The 23,093-nt window shown below is 49.6% G+C and overlaps 9 protein-coding genes across 9 annotated transcripts; 4 read left to right on the top strand and 5 right to left on the bottom strand.

Annotated features, from left to right (window-relative positions):
• Positions 1-295: 295 nt before the first annotated feature.
• On the bottom strand, positions 296-1,605 carry PHATRDRAFT_49725 (predicted protein; the record flags this gene model as incomplete). Its single annotated transcript, XM_002184446.1, has 1 exon — positions 296-1,605. The coding sequence occupies exon 1, from the start codon at positions 1,499-1,501 to the stop codon at positions 296-298; it is 1,206 nt and encodes a 401-aa protein (XP_002184482.1). The 5' UTR covers positions 1,502-1,605.
• Positions 1,606-1,878: 273 nt separating this feature from the next.
• PHATRDRAFT_49724 (predicted protein) lies at positions 1,879-3,016 on the top strand. The gene has a single exon (XM_002184527.1). It carries the CDS (start codon positions 1,900-1,902, stop codon positions 2,971-2,973), a length of 1,074 nt encoding a protein of 357 aa, XP_002184563.1. The 5' UTR covers positions 1,879-1,899; the 3' UTR covers positions 2,974-3,016.
• Positions 3,017-3,090: 74 nt separating this feature from the next.
• PHATRDRAFT_49723 (predicted protein) lies at positions 3,091-5,219 on the bottom strand (the record flags this gene model as incomplete). Its single annotated transcript, XM_002184445.1, has 3 exons — positions 3,091-4,744; positions 4,793-4,985; positions 5,058-5,219. 3 exons carry the CDS (start codon positions 5,217-5,219, stop codon positions 3,123-3,125), a joined length of 1,977 nt encoding a protein of 658 aa, XP_002184481.1. The 3' UTR covers positions 3,091-3,122.
• Positions 5,220-5,786: 567 nt separating this feature from the next.
• On the top strand, positions 5,787-7,662 carry PHATRDRAFT_49722 (predicted protein). The gene is made up of 2 exons (XM_002184526.1): positions 5,787-6,649; positions 6,751-7,662. The coding sequence occupies exons 1-2, from the start codon at positions 5,881-5,883 to the stop codon at positions 7,275-7,277; spliced, it is 1,296 nt and encodes a 431-aa protein (XP_002184562.1). The 5' UTR covers positions 5,787-5,880; the 3' UTR covers positions 7,278-7,662.
• A 75-nt stretch (positions 7,663-7,737) lies between these two features.
• On the bottom strand, positions 7,738-9,124 carry PHATRDRAFT_40492 (predicted protein; the record flags this gene model as incomplete). Its single annotated transcript, XM_002184444.1, has 3 exons — positions 7,738-8,945; positions 8,996-9,021; positions 9,066-9,124. The coding sequence occupies 3 exons, from the start codon at positions 9,122-9,124 to the stop codon at positions 7,738-7,740; spliced, it is 1,293 nt and encodes a 430-aa protein (XP_002184480.1).
• Positions 9,125-11,193: 2,069 nt separating this feature from the next.
• PHATRDRAFT_23429 (predicted protein) lies at positions 11,194-13,414 on the bottom strand (the record flags this gene model as incomplete). The annotated part of the gene is made up of 2 exons (XM_002184443.1): positions 13,271-13,414; positions 11,194-13,013 (listed from the first exon to the last, which is right to left on the bottom strand). The coding sequence occupies exons 1-2, from the start codon at positions 13,296-13,298 to the stop codon at positions 11,194-11,196; spliced, it is 1,848 nt and encodes a 615-aa protein (XP_002184479.1). The 5' UTR covers positions 13,299-13,414.
• A 536-nt stretch (positions 13,415-13,950) lies between these two features.
• Positions 13,951-18,000, top strand: PHATRDRAFT_49720 (predicted protein; the record flags this gene model as incomplete). The annotated part of the gene is made up of 2 exons (XM_002184525.1): positions 13,951-16,090; positions 16,177-18,000. The coding sequence occupies exons 1-2, from the start codon at positions 14,258-14,260 to the stop codon at positions 17,998-18,000; spliced, it is 3,657 nt and encodes a 1,218-aa protein (XP_002184561.1). The 5' UTR covers positions 13,951-14,257.
• Positions 18,001-18,830: 830 nt separating this feature from the next.
• On the top strand, positions 18,831-20,018 carry PHATRDRAFT_40489 (predicted protein; the record flags this gene model as incomplete). Its single annotated transcript, XM_002184524.1, has 1 exon — positions 18,831-20,018. One exon carries the CDS (start codon positions 18,831-18,833, stop codon positions 20,016-20,018), a length of 1,188 nt encoding a protein of 395 aa, XP_002184560.1.
• Positions 20,019-20,302: 284 nt separating this feature from the next.
• Positions 20,303-21,264, bottom strand: PHATRDRAFT_49719 (predicted protein). Its single transcript, XM_002184442.1, has one exon. It carries the CDS (start codon positions 21,009-21,011, stop codon positions 20,481-20,483), a length of 531 nt encoding a protein of 176 aa, XP_002184478.1. The 5' UTR covers positions 21,012-21,264; the 3' UTR covers positions 20,303-20,480.
• Between the last annotated feature and the right edge of the window lie 1,829 nt (positions 21,265-23,093).

The following is a 23,093-nucleotide window of genomic DNA, read 5'->3' as shown; positions in this document are numbered from 1 at the left end:
GTCTTACAGTTTGTTTCAATCATTTTGATAAAAGATGTACTGGCAGTGCTGTCACCTTTGTCGTGCCAATCGCAATCTCCAATTCTTAGTATCCAAGCCTCTTGCAGAATGAATTCTCTACATCCATCTCATACTTTCAAGTACAATGCAGGGTATATTATAGCAAATCATCTTCGGATGCAATCGGTAGAAGTCATCTCCAACGTTCCGGTTATCGGTCTGAGCAACAAAGTATAAAATGTTGGGGGTACCAAAGTGTGCGCAAAAGAGAAGGTTGAAACAAAAGCAATGAACGTTAGGCTTTAGAGGGTACAAGCGTTGTTGTCTTCACGGGAAGAATTAATGCACGCTTGCTTGCAACCTTTATGCCATAAGGAGTCAATCGTAGAAATGTTTCAGTCGTTTCTTTCTCTCTACTAGGTGATGATGTAGCTGCTATATAGCCATTTTGGCCTCCTAAACCACGACGTCCCTCCTCGATCCAGCCAAGCAAGATGGCCAGGGAATATGCGTTTTGAAAACATTGCGTCACATCACCATCGGAATCCTTTTCTTTCTTGCAGATCTTTAGAATTTTTTGGAAGCTCTGTCCAGCTTGGCTTTCAGATACCCATTGTTGCTCTGGAGCTATGGCTGTGCTCACTGCCAAATCAGCCAATGACTGGCACAAAAGTATAGCGTCCCGCTGCATTGTAAATTTTGCCGGGCTGGCCACATATTTGATGTTTGGATGCTTATTTGCTGCTCCTGCATCGTTTGCTGATGTCATGCCTGTTTTCAAGTTCGATCCAGAGCAATGTGTGGTGGATTTGTCGTTGCAATCGAAGGTTCGCTTTGATGCCTGGCTTTCAGATTGCTGCGTTGGTTTTCTTGGCACAACCCTGGAGTCTAGATGGTAAGCAGGCTTTCCGTTCACAATCTTCAAATGCGGATTTCTTGAAACGGTTTTGTCTTGGACATTTTTGGGGCGACCATTTGGTAGCGCCAACGGTGGTCTAAGATGCTTGAGAACATCATGCTTTAGGCTAAGAGCAACATCTGCGCTGCTGATCAAAATATCAGCCACATTACCGTGGCCGTAGATCACTACGCTGGAAACCCCTCGATCACGAAGCTTATTCAATGTATAAGCATAATCTCCATCGCTCGTGACCAGAACAACGCATGATCCTTTGTTCGTGCCCTGGTTTCGCGTCGCACTATCCCAGCAAAAGAGCAAGACATCAGCAATCATTTTCTTATCGAGCGTCTCCTTCTGGTTTCGCTGCGGCGTATTCACGAGATCAAACCCACTGGAATCTAGCCCGCTCCATCTGTTGCCTTGCTCTTGATTTGAAAAATCAAAATACAGCCGCCGATCCACTATTCGACCTTGTTCCGAAACCGAGTTAACAATTGCCTTGGAAGCTTCTGAAGCCACTTTACACCAAGATGGTACGGGAACGTTCTCGTAGTCCCAAAAGATGGCGACTTCGCTAGCGTTTCCGAAGTCATCAAGCATCGCGTTGAGTCACCTTTCTTGGGATTGTCTTAACTGTTACAATACAGAGCGATACAATCAATGCTCCTTCCAACCTTTTCTTTTGTTGTTTCCTCCCGTACATTCTCCCAGGGTCGATATCCCTATGTAAATTGTTACATGACGGAACTGTTTTAGTACTGGGCTTGAACAGACAAAAAAAGGCGTCAATTCCGGGTACTTCGATCCTCAGACGTCACATTCTCGAACTGGTTTCCGGGTAGTTCTTCAAGCCTCGGGGTGTCACATTTTCTCATTTCCGTTCGTTACTTCGATTGATCAAGGAGTAATTTTGTGGAGGTTATCGATGCATCTAACATTGCCACTAGACACATTTCATCCTTTGTTTCCCCTAATAAGATTTTTTTGGAAAGCTCTCAATGGAAAGGAGGATCAGTTATACGCATAACATCCAAATATGCAAGTACCAACGGGTGATTTTCGGGGTTGTCTCGCTTCATCTTTTCTTCGTACTCTACCTGCTACCTCCTGCGTGCCATTGTCTTTCTACGCCCTTCGGCAAGACAGCCAAGAATGTGGCGACGCAAATTTTGCAAGGTACTGGAGAGTCAATGGTGGACTTGAATCAGTACAATCTCGATTCGCTGTCACGGATCGAGCAAGAATGGACGGCTAATATGGTCCAAAAGGTGGGCGAAAACGAAGTGGGGTTACGGTTGGGATGCAAGTCGGACGGTGAACTTTACGTTGACATCGTGCCTGTGGTTTTTCCTCGAACGCAAAGCGGTTTGGGCTTGGAGCTGGTAGAACTGGCAGGAGGACGAGACGACGGCCTGGGAATTACGGTGGTCTCCGGCCTTGTAGAGGGCGGTGCAGCAATGGAGAAAGACATACTTCCGGGCGATTCCATCTCGAAAGTATCAGTGGTACGCAAGCAAAAATCAAATCTAAACAAAAAGCAAGCAGTGGCGGAGACAATCCAGGAAGTCTCTGTATCGACGGAATGCCTCGGATATGAGGCGACGGTTCGAGCGTTGCAAACGCTACCTCCTCGAACGACATCATCATCTTTGAGTTCATCCTCATCGTACGACGAATTTTATTCGGTGTTACTCAAACGACTGCGCCGAAAGCCTAAAGTGACCATCAAACTGCAATACCCTCCTAGTCAAGAAGACGCTGAGGATGAAACAATTGAACTCTTTGCAGGGGAAAACTTGAGACAAGGCATGCTCATTCGCGGAGTCAAACTCAACGACCCCTTGGCAAAGCGTTTTGACAGCAAGAACGGCGGCAATTGTGGCGCCGGTGGACTGTGTCGTACCTGTAGCGTGTCTGTAACAAGCGGTATCAACTTGCTCAATCCACAACGCCTCGCTGAAAAGCAAATGCTGGCGGACAATCCACGTTGGCGATTGGCGTGCAAAGCCATAGTTGGGTTTGGCATGCAGGAGGGGGAAATGACGGTTCGCGTGAACCCACGACAGTGGTAAAGGGTATTGAAAGAGTCTACCTACCATTCTATCATTCGTTAACAGGAAGTTAATCCTTCGGGTTCATTATAGGTCATGAGGAACAGCAAGACAAAGACAAACGGAGTGGAAAACCGCAGCGATTTCGAAACAGCAATTAGTATACATAATTACTCGTCGTCATCATCATAGCTACTTTCGTATTCGTCGACAGCATAGAACTCGTCATCATCTTCGCCGTCAATTATTACGTCGGTCATTTCGTACAGGTCTGCCAGTTCTTCCGGCTCTGCATCAACCTCGTTCACCACCGTGTTGGTCAGTGTATTACCATAAATAGTTTTCATTTCCTCGCCCACATTCAGACTCAAAATGGCCTGTTGGGGGGCGGGCAGCAAACTCAAGAAAATTCCAGGCGGATGGTCGAGCATTGCGTACATGAGACATTTGATCCACAGTTTGACGGGCCGTGCCTGTAGCACAAAGACGCTTGGTGCACCCAGCAACAGAATAGCCCGACTTACGGGTGTACGCCCACCAAAGTATCCAAAGAACAAAAAGAGACAAAAATTCCGTATAGCGTCACCCCAGTGTACGTTCAGATTTTTTTGAATCGATCGTTTCAAGCCGGTCGTTACGCCACCCGATCCCGCGACTCGTCGAACCCGTTGGCCACGACGCTCGACACGTTGTAGATCTGCTAGTTTGGCGGAAGGGGGCAAAGGGTCAGCGAGAATCTTTTGCGAGTGCTCCGAAGCCAAGATTTTACTTTCCAAGTCTCGACGGATGCGTGCTGCTTGCTCGCGAACTTGCACGTTCACGAGCGGCGGTGGGTGTGTCGCCACCTCGGAAATGCCTACCTCCACTTGATCATCGTCGTATACTGGCTCCATTTGCTCGGCAAGCAAGAGTGCCGCGTTCTGGTACAATGCAGCCTCATTGGCAGCGAATGTTCCCAACAGCTCTGCGGTGGTCATATCCTTCATTTGTGACTCTAGTTGGCCGACAAATTTGGGATCGACAGGTGGTAGCATATCCAACGTTAAAGTGAGCTGGCTTTCACTACCAGTACCGTCGGTATCGTCTTTCTCGTCGTCGTCATCAATCAACTCGTCCAGTAGCATTTCGTCACTCAATACTTTTCCGTTGAGCAACATGTGCATCACAGAAACTGGTGGCCGTCCTGGTAGCTGGCGACTAGCACTCAGTTTAAGCGAAGCAATATTCCTCGAGCGATGTACCGTCAGCTCTACTATGTGGTCTAGAGCCTTGGTACCTAACGATGTTTTGATGGTGATTGGTACCGGTTCCATAGAAATGACCGAAGATAAAGGATGGGCCTCGGATTCGTCTTCTGGTTCGCTTTGTGGATCTCGAGACTCCGGTACCGCGGCAATCTCAGCTTCCTCCTCTTCATCCGAATCATTGGTATCTTCCCCGTCACTGTCGTAAGATTCGTCTTCCCCGTCGGAAACATCACCTCCTCGCAACTTGGTGACAGCGCAAAGCGGTCCTTTTCGACCCGGATATCTGAACCGCGTTTGGTCTCCGGACCCACCAAAGGCTTCGTTGTGTAACTGGTGCCGTACTGTGCCTAACGCTGATTCACTATTCGTTCTTATTTCCGAAAAAGCCGACGGCGACGAAAGGAGAATTCCCAACGGCAATCGACCCGCGTGCACCATCGACACCAGCAACGGAAGAAGCGCTTTTCTCACGCTAGAACGGTGCAGCTGTCCATGTCGACTCCGTGCGGGGTTCATTGTAAACGACGTAGGCATGTTTGGTATTGCTTGGAATGGGCATGAGCGTACGGGAGCTTGTCACGAGTTTGGCTTACTACGTTGTCCTTCTTGTTGGGGTGTACGGGTTTCATCCATCGGAGACCCGAACGCCACACTGTGCGCACTCTCACCGTCACGCACCAAAACACCACACGACGTTTTCGTGTTTCTCGATTCTTCCACGTGGATGCGGACAGTGATTCCCGGTGGTGCACGGTCCACAGGACCACGGCGCACAAAACTTTCGAACTATTATTGTTCAAAATTCAAGCTAGAGCTAGATTCGAATTTCAAGGTAGTGGGACCAGACCTGCGCAGCACAGACAGTCCTCCAATGAGGGAAGCCATATTTTTGGGGTCGTCCACAGATGGCCGGTGGGTGCAGTCCAGCACCGGCTGCCACTCACAAGGTGTTCTCGTTCTCATATCGGTTGTTGGAGGACGATTCGGCATCAACATGCCGACGTCACCGAAGTTTGACATTTTTTGAGAAACTTTTGTATATTTGAACGGGAGCGACCAGCTGACACTGGGTGTCAAGCGATAGGGGGAATACCGTCCTGTATAAACTAAGCCATTTCCCCGATGCCGCAACCACGTTGCAGCCACCTAACAGTTGAAACGAAAGATACCATTTGCGTGGTTCAAGGGAAATTCGGATTCGCAATGACCCTTTCGACGTTCAAGGGGAATGGGCTTCTGCTATCCCTTAGAACTGGGATACCAGGGAACAACAACATTCGAAAGCGGTACTGTCCCTACGCTATTTCAGCGAATCTGAAGGGTCCCGTAGTCTACTTTTCTGTATTTTCCTCATTAATGGGGGGTTTCTTTTCGATCTATAGGGGTTTTTAGAGGGGCGGCTACGCGCGGAACTGACGCATTTCAGGGGGAACCCGTGTTGAAGTGTCACACCAAAGACACACTGGAGGGCAGCACCAGATGGTGACGGACAGCGCACGCGGTTGGGAGAATTCCAAGGAAGAACAGCGGCTTTGCCTTTCTATATATACCAAACAAAATTCGTCTCAAGTCGCGATTGGCAAAGAAACGAAGCGGCCTGGAGCGCGAACACAAAATCACACAAGTCTTCCGTGTCAGCACGGTTCGTCCTTGGTTTTTCTAGAGGCTTCCAATTGGGACCATGATCGCTGTATCTCCAGAGCCTACGGGATCTGGAGAACCTGCAGTCTCTGCGGAACATGCCTTAAGCGTAGTAGGACAGCTTTTGGGTGCTTCCTTCCTTCGCGAAGCCGAAAAGAACATCTGCTCGTGCTCGGGTTCCGTTGACAGGCTCCGAGAGTGCGGCATTCTGCCCGACACGCCCCAAATGTCTCACTTTAGCCTCCAATGTCCTTCCATATCGCTCGTTCACGAAAAGCATACGAGCGTCGATCACCGCACTCGTCAAACTGCGCATGACTTGGCCATTGCCCTCCTCTCGCGTCCCGTTGTCTTGCGGCGGGCCAACTACCATTGCTCTTCCAGCATGAAACCGCAAACCAGCCAGGGTGCTTCCAATCCCGTCTTCCAAACGGACTCATTGCCGCAGCTGTCGCAGCAGATTCTTGAAAACGCGTATCAATCCTTCACCGTGCTCATCGACAGCCGCCTGCGTGCCTACGCGAGCTTTCTGGCACGACACGCAATGGCCGTCGCCGATGAAAAGACCAACGAGATGGGCATGTTCAGCGTGGAGCAAAAGCTGGAGACACTCTTGGATGTTGGCGGTAAGATCACCGTTTCGCGAGTCTCCACGCGCTTTGATGTGGCGGAAGTCGAGGGCGTTCAGGAAGGCGATCACTACTCGTTTCCTCTTTCGTTTTACGTCGAAATGTCGCTGATGATCCCGCGTCCTCTGGCCACCGATGAGATGGTCTCCGTTGCCTTTTCCGCCCCGGGAACGATTGCGGGTAAGTCGCTTTTGCCTTTTGCCCTCGAGACTTTGCGATGGCTACCTCAACACGCAGCGTACGTACTCACCAATAGATTTGTGCCTCGATTGTGTCAACAGCAATGGTTGGCGAAAAGCAGATTCTTTCTCAAGTCTCGGTCTCGTTGAATGTGGATGCACTTCTATCGGAGATGATGGACCGCGCGTCTTGTATTGTGGCCGCGGTAGTGGAGATCGCCAACAACGCCTTTTGCATTCCGGAAGAGCCCAAGAGTATCCAACGCGGTGACAGCTATCTCGCTATGCCGCCACCACCACCCCCTCCGCAACCCATCCCCAGACAAAATTCGACGAATCTGAGGGCCAAGCTCGTTAACCCGCTTGAACTTCTCAGCAATGCCGCTGCCGAACTCCCGGTTGTTTCGCCAGATCTGTCCGGCCTGATGTCCCCAAGACACGGTGTGCCACCTTTGACCTTGGAGATCCCTACAGTGGATCCCTACCTGGAGGACACTGACGATTCCGAGAAGGGTGTTTCCGAATTCTCTGCCGATCAGTGCGCAGATATTGTCGACGGCGTCTTTGGCGCTCTCGACGATGCCTTTCTCAAGGAACCGCGCTACAAAAAGGCCAAGGGGCAACCCTGACCAACGCCCTTTTACCCACTATATACAAAGTGACACGATGTCGCAACTTCTACAATCTCCAACCAAAACCTCGAAAATTCCTCTGTTGCACAGAACCGATCATTCCACCGCTTCAAGTCTTCGCATTCTGCTGTTTCCGAGCTATACATTTACCCGCGCATCAATTCTCAAGTTTTGTATCTCTGCTCGGCGCAACCTCTGTAGACATCCCAGACAGCCCTCTCATCTGACGTACCCATCCACTTATCTCAATATTGAATCAATTATCAGCTATAGGGCAAAAGGCTGCCCACGTTTCCTTCTCCATGTACTGTTTTGACGCCTTTCGTCTGATTCCGTAGCTAAATATCACGAAATAGAACACTTTAACACGGACGATGGACCTAAACTTCTTCCGGCCTATTTTGTCGAAGCCAAGATGTACATGAATGACTTAATTAATCTCTTAACTGTAAGTCAGTCATCCTTCCACAGGTGTCTCCACTGGAATGCTCATACTGTCGAAAATAGTGGCCGCTAGTGGCAGAATGTACAGCAGTACCAGAATCGCGACGGCAGCTATAATTTTGACAAGCGATTCCTGCAGCGGAGCCGATTTGTGTTTCGTTCCATTGCCCTTCTTGCGGTCCAGAGTGTACCAGCATCCGCCAATAGAAACAACGACGAGGCCCGTTACGGTGTCCAAACTGTAGCCTTCTCGAAACCAAACAATAGCCAGAATGATTGAGGCAATGCGCTTACCAGCGTTCAAAAGGGAGTGTGTTAAAGCAGAGCAGAAGGCTAAGGTCGTAACTGACGTCATATTGTACAGTGGGTGCCAAAAGATTGTACTCGGTTGAATATGTTCATACCAGGCGCTGACGGAAACATCCAAGCCAAGAATTCCAAACAAACCGTGAAGCAGTGCTGCCAAAGCTACTGCCCACATACTCGCGTAGAAGGAAAGGAGAGTGAACTGGACAACCGATGTTTGTACGATACTGCCTCCGTCATAACTTTCCGCAGCCACCACCTGTCCGCGCTGCAAAACGTTGCGTAAGGACAACGTGCATCCCGAAAGTATGGCACTGAGGACGGCGACGGGATGAGGAGGATTGGGTCGCGAACGCACCAACGAAATAGCCCCACCCACCACCAAGGACATACTAGCTATGTATTGCAACGAATTGGTGTCTTCCGACCCCAGTAAGCGTCCCCACAGCAATGTCTGGAAAGGTTCCAATAATTTGATGACTTGTACCAAAGAAGCAGATCCGTAGAGGAATCCAGCGTTCGTAAAAACGGAGCCAGCCGCGTGCAAAAATCCCATCCAATGAGACCATGGTCTTTCTAGCAAGGCACCCAGGTTTACCGCGTAGAAGACGCGCAAAATGAAAAAACCGAGGAGAGCCCCAGCGACAAGTTGCATATACGTGACAGACAAGGCTGCTACAACCGCTAGCGGTAGCGACATGTTTGCATCCCGTAAATTTCCAGCGTACTGCTGCATTGCGACACCATTCATTCCATTGGCAGCGTACCACACGAAAATGTTCAGCAGTCCGAGGAATACGCGGACGGGAGGAATTGCCATGAATTCGATTGCCGGATGCAACACTATCGGGCGGCTCGCCGGGAAATTCAATTGCACAGTGAAGCTGTCGTGCGCTGATCTTCCTTCGTCAGACGCTATTGTTGAGAGAGCAGATGACCAAGTTTGCTTTACAGTGAATGTAAACTTGCCGACCAGAAACCCAAGTTTGAACTACGTTTCTTTTGTTCGGACGTGGCAATGTAAGATTTACTTACTGTACTAAAAACAATGTCGCATTTTCATTGGTGTACAGGTCGAGCAATTGTGAGTCCATGACTTCATATTTAATGAATGCCAACGATGAAAGTTTTATGGTCTTGAAATTACAACTCCCGAACTACCGGACTAAAAAGGTAACGTTTTTCTAGATTGGCTGCCGAGGCAGGACAATGGTAAACAATGAAACATTAGCGTCTTACTTTTGTGTTAGTGATCGAAGTCCCGAATACTGCGTTCCCGTAAATAGATTTGGACGCTCTTGATCAGTCGCTTTTTCTTTACGGATTTTGTGCGTTCCGCATGAATTAAGTCGCAATCACCTTTGTAACTGCTCAAAGCGTTGTTTTGCCGCTGGGTTGTGGGCATAGGAGGGCGGAAGACTATTTTTTTTTTTTTGCAACGTAGTTTTGTTGCCTGCACGCTGTTGCCAACTTAAACTCCTGGCTCAAAATTGGCCCTGTGCTTCATTTTTGACAGCCTCCGAGACGTTGACAATATGCAGTTGTGAAAGGTTGGAGCTGGGGCTGGTGGTTGTGTAACATGATTTTCAAGATAAGTTGAAGTTATGGACACAACACTGTCTTCGCTTGCTGATGAAGTAATGGCAACCATTTCCACATCGTCTACTGCTACTGTCGATTTCCAATCGTCCTCAATCTGATCCATTTCGTCTGAGTGAGGAAAAAAATCGGAATTTCTTCAGGGCGAACGCGCGGACATTCTCTCAGAGATGAAATGGGAGGATAGTCGAAGTGGATCACTCTTTGTGCCGTCCATATCTCTGCTGGTGCGTGGTATCAGTCTTCTTGAAAAGATCTTTGTCGATGGGCATGCCGGAATCGTCTAAATGTATTGTAAAGTCCAACGCAATATCAGAGTTTATTGTTTTCGTTGTAGCGACAGTATTCCACGATGTCATTCGTTTCGTTTGAGGGGGACGTTCATTAAAAGAGTCCAGTAACAATTGGTTCGGGTTTGTCGCCGATTTGCACAGCTATTCCTCCTGACTTTGTGATCACAGTTCGCCGTTCTCGTAAGGCACGACATAACACTACCAGAAATGGCTTGAAGTAGTGAGTTGGCAGATATTTGCGTGAAACTACCGTATGCAGCTCCTCTAATTTGAGGCTGCGTCCCATCGAGCGCGAGACACTCAATCCGTGACATAGACGAGCGAGGGAAGATTGTGAGGAGTATGCTCTGTGCGTAAGTTCGCTTACCGTGTGTTATGATCTCATCCTCGATGAAAGCACCTCCCTCAACTTTTCCAGAACGTTTGCGGAAACATGTAGCCTTTTGGTGGTTGCAGCTACTATGCACAGGGGGCAAGCGAATCTGTTGTCGTAAATTCGGCATTCATAACTCTTCTTGCGTGCGGTGGGTTCAATAGGAATGCACTTTGGTCCAACGATTTTGTGATGCTTCTGCGGACGATTGTTCTCCTCAAGTCTCGAAACGTTGGATCGCTCAAAAGACCCAATTGACATTCCTGAGGTGATTGTGTATACCTTATTGAAAATTGTATATACGAATTGTGAGCCCAAGCAAAAAAAATCATCTGACTGTTTAATGTTAAGGTGATAAAATATGGGGGGTTACTTATTCTATGTGACATTTTAATCACATTTGAATGTTAATGATGTTGCGAATCGAAGACAGAAATAGAAGGCGTTGACTGTCGGTCCCCTAAAAAGCTCTTCGATCATTACAATGCGCGAGCACATCTGGTGACACCACCACACTATGTTGGAATGCTCAGTCCAGTCGGAATCGGCGTGGATAGATCTAGCAGCAATTTGGAAGCCTGCAATACGACAAGTTCGTGGCTATTTAGGGTATTGAAATCACGGACCCAGTCTTCTTTCCATGTCTATTGCTGCAATCCAAGTTTCTTCATAAGACACGTCGCCGCGCAGTCAAAACGAAATCACGACGAAATCCTTTCTTCTAATATTTAATCTCGTTTATCTGTCTCTCTTCGTGGTGGCACCATTAGTTTCCCTTGCCTGGTCATAGCTGTTTCTGTTAACCTAGTAGATTACGGTGCGGGCCGAACCTCAATTCCATCCCGAGTTTGCGTGTTTCGTCCCGGTCCGTCAAGTCTTTCGTCTACGTTTTGCGATCCTAATGATGGAACAAACGAACACCGGTAAAGGCCATGGCCATGCCATATTCGTTACAAGCTTCCGTCACTTGATCATCCTGGACACTACCGCCGGGTTGTGCCACGAATGAGACCCCCAGCTTGGACGCGTGATCAATCGAGTCGCGAAAGGGAAAGAATGCGTCACTGCTGAGACTGATCCCGGTGGAGCCCTTGAGAAAAGCGTCCTTTTCGGCGTCCGTCAAAACTTGCGGAACCTCGGTGAACATGGCCTCCCATCGAGTCTTTTCTTCGGCGGTGAAGTCTCCTTCAATGTACCGGACGCGGGCATTGACGCGGTCTTGACGTTTGACGCCAGCACGAAAGGGCAAGGCGAGGACTTTGGGGTGTTGGCGGAGGTACCACGTGGCCACCTTGCGGCCGGCTAGTTTCACGCAATCGACGCGCGATTGTTGGCCGGCACCCACACCCACCATCATACCGTCCTTGGCGAATCCGACTGAGTTACTCTGCGTGTACTTGATGCAGATGCTGGCGACAATGGCGTCTCGCACATTCATTTCCTTCTGGGCAGTCACGACGTTCTCCATGTGTTGTTTGCCAATAATGACGTCGTTGCGCTTTTGCGAAAAGGTCATGCCGTAGACCTCACGGTATTCGAAATCGCCTGGCTGGTAGTCGGGCGTGGCTTCCAGAATGATGAATTTTCCTCCTTTCTTGGCCTTGAGAATTTCGAGCGCTTGCGGTGTGTAGGACGGAGCGACAATACCGTCGCTGACTTCCTTTTTCAAATAGCGAGCGGTGGCTTCGTCGACTTGCTCCGAGACGGCGCAGAAGTCTCCGAAGGAGCACATGGGATCGGCGTTGCGGGCTCGGAGGTATGCCAAGGCTACGGGGGTCAATGCGGCGGCGTCTTCCGGCTGTACTTCGTAGGCTTGCATTTCGAGGTCGTTGAGTGGTACGGCGACGGCGGCTCCGGCGGGACTGACGTGCTTGAAGGAGGCGGCGGCGGCTAATCCGGTGGCCTGCTGGAGTTCGAGGACCAACTGCCAGGCGTTGGCGGCGTCGAGCAAATTGATGTATCCCGGTGTGCCGTTCTTGACGTCAAAGGGGAGTTTGCTGCCGAGGCGGGATAGGATCTTGGCGGGACTCTGTTGCGGGTTGCAGCCGTACTTGAGCGGGAATGCGGGTTGATAAATGCGCGCAACAACGGGTTCGGGGACGTTGGCATCGTTGTCGGTCAGTTGTTCGCTGAACCAGGTGGCAATGGCGGAATCGTAAGCGGCGGAAAGGGCAAAGGCTTGCGCGGCGAGGGCTTGTCGAAGGGCCAATCGGGTTCCACCGTGTTGCTGCATACATGCTTGGACTTTGGCGTACTGGTCGGGGGAGGTGACAATGGTGGTAAAGGCGTGATTTTTGGCGGTGGATCGGAGCATGGACGGTCCGCCGATATCAATATTTTCAATACACTGTGCCATGGGTGCTCCAGAGTTCACGGTTTGTTCAAAGGGGTACAGATTGAGAATAGTCATGTCAATGTTTTGTATGCCATTGTCCTGCATTTCCCGTTCGTGTTGGGGATTACCACGGACTCCGAGTAGTCCCCCGTGCACTTTGGGATGGAGTGTTTTGACGCGTCCATCGAGGCATTCGACAGCCCCGGTGTATTCCGCCACATCCGTCACGGTCAATCCGGCTTGACGGAGTTGGTGCGCGGTGCCGCCGGTGGACAGCAAGTGCACGTTCTGCGAGGCCAAAAAGGTGGCAAACTCGACAATACCCGTCTTGTCGGACACGGAAATCAACGCGCGCGTCACGGGGACAATGTCCGGTGCGGAACCTGACAGTCAAAGAGAACGCAACGGAGTTCAAGTTAGGTGAGGTACAGGTTAGGATTCAAATATAAAACGGGTACCGTGAGACTGTGTGCATGTATCCTCGCAATTGTCGTTGGATTAGGATGTAAAATGGGATACAGCTTGGGATATGTGACGTATACGTATTTGAGATTGGGATATAGATTCCGCACATTGACATTGATCGAGTCCAGTCCAGTCCAATCGATCGCCAGTCTCCACGCTCACTGTCAATACGTACCGGAAACGGCGGAGAGGATGTGTGCCATGCTGTAGAGTCTGTCTCTCGCGTCGATGAGGACGGTTTCGTAACGTTGTCACTGGACGCTGGTTGTGAACAGATTACCACCGAGTTGGACAGGTATAATCAAGTTTCTGGTTGCTGGTGCCCGCCCTACAAAGATGGAAGCCATCGTCGTCATACCTTATCTAGCGACGGCGGTAGATGGTAGCTCACGACGGTAGGGCACGTTCGTGGCCCCAAAGAATCTGATGACGGTGGGACGGTGAATGATCTCACTTACTCTCCGGGTCAAGTTTACGGGTCCCCCGATTCCGTGGCGCCATGGCGCGAACTGTGTCGTCCGAATGATCCGCATCGTTCGCGTTGCGTGGAACACCCATCATGGATTCCGTCTTACTAACATTCCTACCTAAGTTCCGAGGAATCGTGAGATTCCGGATGCGGAACGAGCTTTCGCGGTCGACGGGGTTTTGGGCGCGCGCCCAATTTCGCTGCGTTCGTGCGGCGTGTCTCGCGGTTCGGAGGAATTGTGTGTGTGTGTACGTACGTATGTATGTATGTGTTGGCGTACATATGTACACGTATTCGATCGTTCGGGTAGTTTGTTCCGTCGGATATGTTAGAGCAGTTCCAGTTAGTCTTTTCATTGTGTTGCTTACTGTTGTTGCGAACGTTGTCGAGTCTGCTAGTGTGACAGTCGCGTGTGAGATTGATTGTTTGTCCGGTACGCCTCGGAATTCTGACTCGCTTCGATACCTTGACAGTGAGGGGACGGGTCGATCAAAATCGAGAGCGTTGTCTGCTAGCACCGCACCTACCTACCTCGACGTGGATTAGCTTTCTGTGTAGCTTGTGTAGAGGATTCGATCGGAGTACACATTCTTCGTTGTTGAGAATTGTTGTTGACAATTGTTGTTGACAATTGTAGTTGACAATTGTAGTTATAGCTGTACAACATCCACTCCAACGACAAACGTCAACACAATGGTGACCAGGCCGCCCTCTGCGAACGGGACCGCGAGTCCATCCCGAGCGGGAGCCGCCACCCGCGCCACTGCCAATCGCACGGTCCCTCCTTTGGACTACGACAACAACAACAACAACAATAACAACAACAACAACAAGATCGAAGACTGTGCTCCACGTCTCTTGTCCGAAGAAGAGAAAAAGGCCGCGGCACGGGCGTACGCCTTGTCCGGAACGTCCTCGTCAAACCAAAAGTCTCACAAACGCAAAAGTCTGCTCTCTACGACAACAACGACGGGTACCAAAGCGACACCCCGATTGCCACTGTCCTTGACGACATCCACCTGCGCGACAACCACAACCACCTACCCCAGTAGAACCACAAATACTATCGCAACGGCCAGCACATCAGTCTCGACACGGGTGCCATTCGCCACCAACCCGCACGGGTATTCCACCCAGTCTTTGCCGCATTCCGAACAAACATCCCGAACCGTTCCTCCGGACGCAGGATCGGAACTCTTTCAGGATATGGACGAATACCAACGATTCGTCAAGAGTCTCGAATTACCCCTAGACAACGATCTGTCCTTGCCCCTCTTTCCCTATTTGCAAGACGACGAAGACGACGAAGAAGAGGAATTCCAATTGGATCTCGAAGATGATGACGACGACGATGAAGAAGAAGAAGAAGAAGAAGAAGACGGAGGAGATGACGACGACAACAATAACAACAAGGAACAAGTACAGGAACAACACAAATGGCAACAACAACAACCACATCCAGACCCTACCAGTCAACCCCATTCCCGAGCTTGGCTTTCTCCGATACACCCCGCCGTACCAACCCAAGTCACGGCCACAACAGCCACGACTACGAATGTCGATCCCCACACACTCGACGACCTCCAACCATGGCCCGAGGATCCCGACACTGCCGGTGACGCCTTGAATGGTTTTTACCGAGAATTGGAGGAAGAATTGGGATGGTTGGAAGAAGAAGACATGGAAGCCGCCGTCGCCACCTTGTTGGACCATCCCATCCCCAAAGGACCGGCTGACGACTTGCCCAAACTGGCCGGCCCCTATCCCGACGATTCCGCCACGGACAATTCCGTCGGTAACGGCAGTAGAGAAGGCGAACCCGGGTCGTCTGCTCCAACCCAACGGGGAACCGCCAAAGTCAAGTCTGCTGCAAGCGAACCCGCCCTGGTACACACGCCACTCCGGGACGCCGCCCGTGCTGCCCGTACTGTGGTTACCGACGCTCAGCACGAGCATTTGAAGCAACTCATGAATCGGCACTATCAAGTCCTCACGCAACAGGCCGTCTTGTCCGTGCGTGCCGCACACTACAATCGCTTGCACCGGGGAAGTCGGGAACGACACGAAGTCGTCACTGGCGGTGAATCCGGCGATGATTTGGTGGAAATCCTAGACGCCGCCGTCGGTATGTTGCAAGATTTGGACCAGAATCGGAAGGACGCCATTCGACACTACGTACAATTTCGTCAAACGGAGCAACGGGGGAAACATTCATCCCTCGATGCTAAACATACCCAACGACACGCCCGACGATCTCTATTCTCCGCGATGGAACAAGAACAGGGGCTGATCGAAGGAAGCGCACCACGTGACAACCCTTACCACCACCCCAACGAAGAGCAAGCAACGGTGGTGGCCCGGCGCTTGACCCGGGCGCAGTTCACCAAGACATTACAGGAACAGAGCCAAGGGGAAACGCGGACCGTTTTCGACGTCCCCGGTTTGAGTAAATTGGGTGACACCTTCAAAGTGATTGACAAGAGTGTAGAAGGAGTAGGAAGGCGTAATATTTTGGAACTGGACTCGGTACGTTTTTGTAAAGGTTTCGATGGACTTTATCGTGGGATCGTTCGGACTTTCTTCTCACACATCGTTGTATTGAATGGTGACAGCCTACGGAAGCGTGTCAATTGGTTCTTGACGAAGCGGGAGCCGAGTACGATACCAATGCCGTACCGAGCGCCAGGGACGTATCCCTGAACTTTGTCGACGCCAAGGAATATTTTGGTCCCAGTTTTCAACCGCCGAGCACTCCGCAACAAGAAATGGTCCTACGACGGAATCGCAATCTGTTCACGGCCGGAGAAGACAATTTGGTGCTGAGGGGAGTCAACCTGTACGGGGAAAAGCAATGGATTCTTATCGCTGATCGATTCTTGCCTGATCGATCAATCAATATTATTTCGCAACGCTATTCGAAGTTGTGCATGATGATTTATCGTGCCAACGGTATCCGGATAGACCGTAATGGAGACTTGGAGCAACCGCCTAAGCTAGAAAGTGTCGACGATTTGGACGAAGAGGCAGTGGACAGAGTGAAGCCGGTACCGCCACCGGCCGTGTTGAATGTTCATCGTTGGAGTATGGAGGAAGACTTGACGCTGCTCCGTGCTGTTCCGTTGTTTGGTCACATGTGGGCAGAACTCGGCGCGCGGCTGATACCTCATCGAGACCGCGGTCATCTGCGGAAGCGCTATCAAGTATTGGAACGTCGGGTAAAGGCTACTGTCCTTCGCGCCAACAAGCACGACAATTTGAAGGTGCCAACATGGACAGCCTCCCCAGCCAAGCCGGTCCGTTCGTCGGGGGATTTGCAGCCTTACAATAGCAGGGCATCGGGAATTCCTCCCCCGCCACCGGTACCTTCCCGCACAACGGCACCGTCGAAGAAACGCACCGCCAATCAGTCAGTCAATCATGCGGCTGCTATATTGGCCAGCGCGCGCAGCGCACCGGCAGCTAATGTACCCCAACAGGTGCACAGTCCTATAGAGGAAAACTCTCGACTCGCGTTTGAACAACTGGTCAACGGTTCCACTGACGATTGGTCCCGAATGACCGGTATACTCGAAACAGACGAAAGTGAGGTTGCCAATGCGATTGTCAATCAACTCGCAAAGTCACCGGCCAAGCCTTCAATTCACAATAAGTTTGAAGAGGCGGCCCAATCTTCCCAGCTCAACTCAGAGGCAGAATCGAGAGCTCTGTCGCTTCTGGCCGACACCTTTTCTCCGAGGAAACGGACCAAAGCTAGCCAGGATGATGAACAAGCGACACAGTCCGTGAGTTTTTTGGCCGGCGTTTTGGAACACGCTCAGCATTCTGAGGTATCACAAGGGAACAACACGAACGATGCCAAGATGAAACCTCCCCTGCCTGTGTATTCTCCGTCGAAGGGGTCCGTTGAAAGACGGTCGCTTAGTACTCCAATTCGAAAAGAGGGGCGGTCCACGATTTACTCTACTTCAGGAACACCGGTTGGTCTTTCTCCCGGCTTTCGGTCGCCTACGGGGAATTCTAATTGGAAATTAGGCAGCCCGGTGCTGGAGTCGATTACGATGGAAAGCTTTCCGGCAGGGATGGCATCTCGTATGACCCATGAAGAGGGACATGGTCACAGTATGGATGGCTACGATTTAAACAAAATGTTTGAGCATTCCATAGAAGCAGGAGGAGAGGCCATGCACGTTGCCGCACATGATGTCAACTCAAATTTGTCGGGAATGAAGGCGATTGAAACGGAAGCTTTGGAAGCTATTTCGGCATTGAACTCATTGAGTAATTCGCCGGCAAAGACTTTTCTGCGCAGAGCCAATAGTCAAGAGTCCAGCAATGAAACGGGCAGAAACAGCAACGGGGGACTACGGAGAAGTCTGTTTGCCAACGTTGTGGGGGATGCCAAGGCGTCAGCGAAGCAGCGAAAACTAAATCTATAGCAGAATGCTCGTCACTACGGGAGATAGAGTGGTAGTTTGCTTTGTTCATTCCTATGAATTGATATTGCAATCTAGAGGCCTTTACCTAAATGAAGGTGGGAAAATGGTAACAATGCTAGGATTGTGCGTATTCCTAATGCATAAGCGCTGGTCTGTGTATAGCCATTGTCAGGGTATCTCTTGGGTTTGCTCCACATTTTTGAAAAAAATCTCGGAATGGTACACTGGAGAGATAGGTCGTATCTCCAACCTTCTCACGATTGCGGTTTGAGCGTTGGCTTTCAACGGAAAAAACTTCTAGCTCTCCAAGCTCCGCGATACGGCACACGATAGTGCTCTGCAATTCTCGCTGTCATTGGATTACTTCTCTGCTTTTCTAGAGGTAGAGAGAATTGTGAATGACTCTCGCTGACTATGAATGATAATCTGAACACAACAAATTTCTCTCACTCACAATCAACGTCAATGAAAACTCTAACGCAAACGAAACGAAGTCGAATACGATGGCATCCGGTCATTCTAAAAATGTCTGTATTCAAAAAACAGCTAGGTATAAGTCTCAAAATCTGGGATTGGTCATTGAATTATATATTGTTTATTGACCAGTTCTGACTCATCTGTCAGTGACAAACATAGCTATGAGTATCTGGCACAAACAAACCAATAGGGGACTCACTATTACCATGCTCGAGACTCTCGAAACACACGTACGTCCCCAAAACAAGCACCGTCACGTTGAGGGGCCTTCCGGCCTTTTGACTAGAAATACACATAGAAGAGCAGCGCCTCGAGAAAATAACAAATCAATGATTAATATCAAAAACAATACAATGGACGACACCCCTAGGTCGGACTTCAGTAAGGCAGCATTGCTGTCGGCAGTCCGTCAGGCCGCTGGTTCGACACCTGTACGCCGAAATAAAATGAGATCTGCACTGGATGCGAAGACGGCACCAGATAAGGCTCGAAAACTAATTGCGCCCACAGTCAAATCGTTTGCGCTTATGAGGCAGGTTTCACGCTTGGGAATGGATGACCCCGTATATACCCTAGCTGATCGTGGGGTACCCAACCCTGCGAATAGAATATACGACGACATGAATGTAGTTGATGTCCCTGATGATGTATTGGAGCAAATGTCGATCGCTTCCGATCCAACAGCAGCTTTTGGAAACGGCATCGATGTCACAGTTTTTGAAAAAAGTCTAGGCGACCTGCAGCCTCATTTCAGCATGTCCCAATTTTCTCAGACGGAGTCGTCAGTACCTGTCGTTCCGCAATCTCCTTCGCCTAGGTCGATGGCTACAATCGGATCCAACTCCTATTTGTCGCATATTCAGCAGTCCCAAATGCCCTCCTCCTTTCGGCGGTCGAGACCCCAAGAAATTACAATAAGTACGGAAGATACGAGGATGGAGGATTTGGGTGCTTCCATGCCGTCCCTCGACGTCATATCGCTGGATCTTGAGGAAGCAGTCTTTGGTGGCATGGTCCGCAAGCTAGCACGTACCGATGATTCCAATACATCACGAATGAATAAAAGTGCGGATGATAGCATGTTGGGCGTACGAAATTCGCGACGGGGCTGTCGTCGAGGAAAAAGCAGCGTATCCAACAGCATGATGCGGGAGGCCGCCCTGGCTATGGAAAAAGACGGAAACACAAATCACCAATTAATCGCCGATGCTCTCAACAATTCGATTCAAGACTTGCGCTCCGAAGGCTTGCAAGTCCGCCATGTGCCTCGGAGAACCAAGAGCAATCAAGAAAAGTACGAGGCCCCAGACCCCGTTTTTCCTTCCAATAAATCCGTCAACTCTGCTTCCAGCAAATCTCGTACACTCCCCTCAATTGCTAGTCTTTTCCCGGAAGAAAATGAAATATTTCCCTCAAAAATTCCACTCCGTCGCCGGGTTGGTGTGCGAGTGATACAGCGAAAGCACAGCGGGGACACAGATGAGGCTTTGGTAGGCAACCCAGATCTCTTTGTGCGATCTCTCGTGAAGGCAATACAGTGATTCTTGAAAACTGGATCAGCTTGCAGTTATAGTTCAATCATATGTTCGGACTACAGGCATTATGGAATGCAAACGCTTCGTCGTCGCATGAGGATTGCATCGTGTGCGTATACGATGGAAGTAAACCGTGCATCACGGAATGAACATAGGACTGCGTAAGAAAAAGAAAAAAAGCTGCATGCTTTCGACCAGCACAGATTACCACAACAAAAAGAAAAAGCAAGCCATCAAAATTCGGTTATATCTCATAGTGAATGCATATTTATATTCCAAAGAAAAGGGATCCCTTTGTAATTGTATTACTTTATTCTAGGTATTAACCCCTCCGACCTAGTATACGATATAGCGTACGGGAGAACGAAATTTTCCTGCCAGCATTTGTATGATATATATAGTAGATGTTCCCAAATTAACTGTTTTTCCAAAAAAGATTGCTGTAACGCCACCGGCAACTAATTCTAGTTACTTGGCGTACGCCGGAACCAACTCGACGACTCCCGTCTTTGTGTTAAGACGCGTCTTCTTGACCTGTCGCAGTTGTTTCTTGGACATGGCCTTGAGAGTCGATCCAAGTTTCGCATGATTGAGAGTTTGCAGCGATTTCTGCATGTTCCGGTATTCGTTTTCTGCTCTTCTCTTTTCGTTTTCCAGCCGGCGTTCCTTCTTGGCAACTGCAGCGTCCCGTCGTTCGTCTTGCAAATGCTTCTGCAGCTCGAGGGCTTCTTTACGAGCGAGTTTTTCGGTCTGTCGTGATTCCCACGACTTGACCAGATTGTTAGTTTTGGTCTTGACCAAGGTGCTCGCGCGTTTCTGCGGTCGAACCTTCCAGGCTCGTCCGGAAACGTTGCGGCCTTTGATGGTGTTCCCGTTCGTCTCGCTGGTTTCGGCGGACGGAGGCAAGCCTAACTTTGTGACATCGCCCGGCATGGTGTGTTTGGGATCCTGAGGCATGGCAGCGTGCGCGGCGGCTAGTTTCTTGGCAGCACACACCATGACTGTGTTTTGCAACGGTACTTCGACGAGGCGACAAAGGATGGGAGCGACAATTCCAATTCAAGAAAGAATCAATGTTTGTGATACGCAAGAAACACGAGGGAGAGTCTCTCAGTCAACACAGCACGAGTAGCGTATGTATAGGACGTACTCACAGTGATTTCCAGACGGCTCGTTCTTATCTTCGTTCCCGTCTACGATAGTGAGGAAAGCAGCGCGATACCCACAACTACTCGAGGAAATCGAAATCGCAACCTTGTAGTCAACTGTAAACCAAGACCGATGCAGACCACTTCACTGTCAGTGCGGATGTGCTTGATACGAATCGTTGGTGCCGCGCTATAAGCGTGATGCGCAGGACAGACGACTACACCGAAGAAATGGGTTTTTGTTAGAGTGACTACCAATCCAAAAGGGAAGAGACAAGGGATTTTTCGTTCGTGAATGAAAAAGTTAAATATTTTACAATGGCGTGCCGCAAAGCCTTGAATATGAGTCCCGAAAAATAACGACCAGTCATTACGTATTTAAAGGAGCTCGGTTGTAATTATGATCGTATCCGGCTGGCGTTTCCAATATCCGTTGAGAATATTGCAGAAAAAAATTAGAGTCGTTTTCGAAATCCGACTCTAAATTAGAATCGATTTCCAAATCCGACTCTAAATTTAGAGTCGCTTTCGAAATCCGACTCTAAATTAGAGTCGTTTTCAAAATCCGACTCTAAATTAGAGTCGTTTTCAAATTCCGACTCTAAATTAGGGACGTTTTCAAAATCCGACTCTAAATCGAAATCCGACTTACATGAACACTGAAAATCCTTACCACGCGGAAGACTTTGTTTGTTTTCTTGCTGGGTGATTTGGGTGGCCAGTTCTGCGGATACATACCGGTAGGTGGCATGGTGACTCGACCGCGCTGATCCGTTAGGTCGCCCACAACCAGTTGCTGTGACATTATCGTTGATTGCCTATCAGTCTTTTGTACGTAAGAATATGGGCCGGGCCGGCTAGGAGACGCATCGCGCTTTGCTGCTTCCTAATTGGTCAATGGCGTCATCGGTGGGTTGAGACGAAGTGGACCCATGAAGGAGATGACTCGAAAATCCTGTTTTTAAAAGTGGAGCAACTGGTACAATGTCGTCCCAGTTGCTGTCTTCTTCGCGTTTAGATGCTTGCAAATGTAAAATTTTTTCAAGAACGAAGCGTTTTCAGCCTCTCTATTGTCTTCTGCCCGTTGCCCTTCAATTGGATCGATAACCGCCTGCTCTTCGGAAAATGCTTCACTACGTTTGCTGCCGTTGCGCTTCCAACGAGGAAGTACGCGGCGGAACAGTGACAAGGACGCGTTCGAAGAGTCTCCCAATCGGCCTCGTCCAACGTAGAGCCACCTACGTTTTTTTTGTTCGGGACGACTTGCTTTCGATGGGCAAACTGGAGCCGGGAATGTGACAAAATCTCAACAGACATAAGACAAAAGCTCTTGTTCTGCTACAGCAAGTCTGAGGAGGATACAGGCTGTGTGAATGAGCAGTCAATCCACGCTCCAGCTTGTGTATTTTGCGTGGCGGTATCAAAATATAGAAAGACCTACAAGCAACCAAGATCGAGTCGACATGGAGCAGAAATGAATATGATCAGAGAAAGGAAAACGGATCTATAAAGTGTAGATTAGTCTGATGAAAACCTTGTGAATGTAACTATAAGTTTCTCTCCAAAATTAGAGTCGGATTTGAAATCCGACTCTAAATTAGAGTCGTTTTCAAAATCCGACTCTAAATCAGAGTCGTTTTCAAAATCCGCATGTGCTAGTTTGTACGGCTTGCTATGCATCCACTTGGCAAGCAGTACAAAGGAAGAGACCAAATAAGGGGAGATGAGGTGAAAGCTGTGATTGGCTTGAGACTTCGCCACGTAATGGACGAAGGGGATGCTACACTGCCCTTATATGGGAATAGGTTTGCAGGTGCATTGTTTATGTATGAGGAGTCATGTTTACACAGCGTGCGGTGGAAAGACAACCTTTTCGCACGAATTATTGCGACGGGAATTTAGCTGTGGGCATCTGCAGGAAGGAAACCCAATG

The sequence above is a fragment of the Phaeodactylum tricornutum genome, chromosome 24 (assembly GCF_000150955.2).
Source record: "Phaeodactylum tricornutum CCAP 1055/1 chromosome 24, whole genome shotgun sequence".
NCBI classification, from domain to species: Eukaryota; Bacillariophyta; class Bacillariophyceae; order Surirellales; family Neidiaceae; genus Phaeodactylum; species Phaeodactylum tricornutum.
The sequence above is the reverse complement of the archived record's forward strand: the minus strand, read 5'-3'. Positions and strand labels throughout refer to the sequence as shown.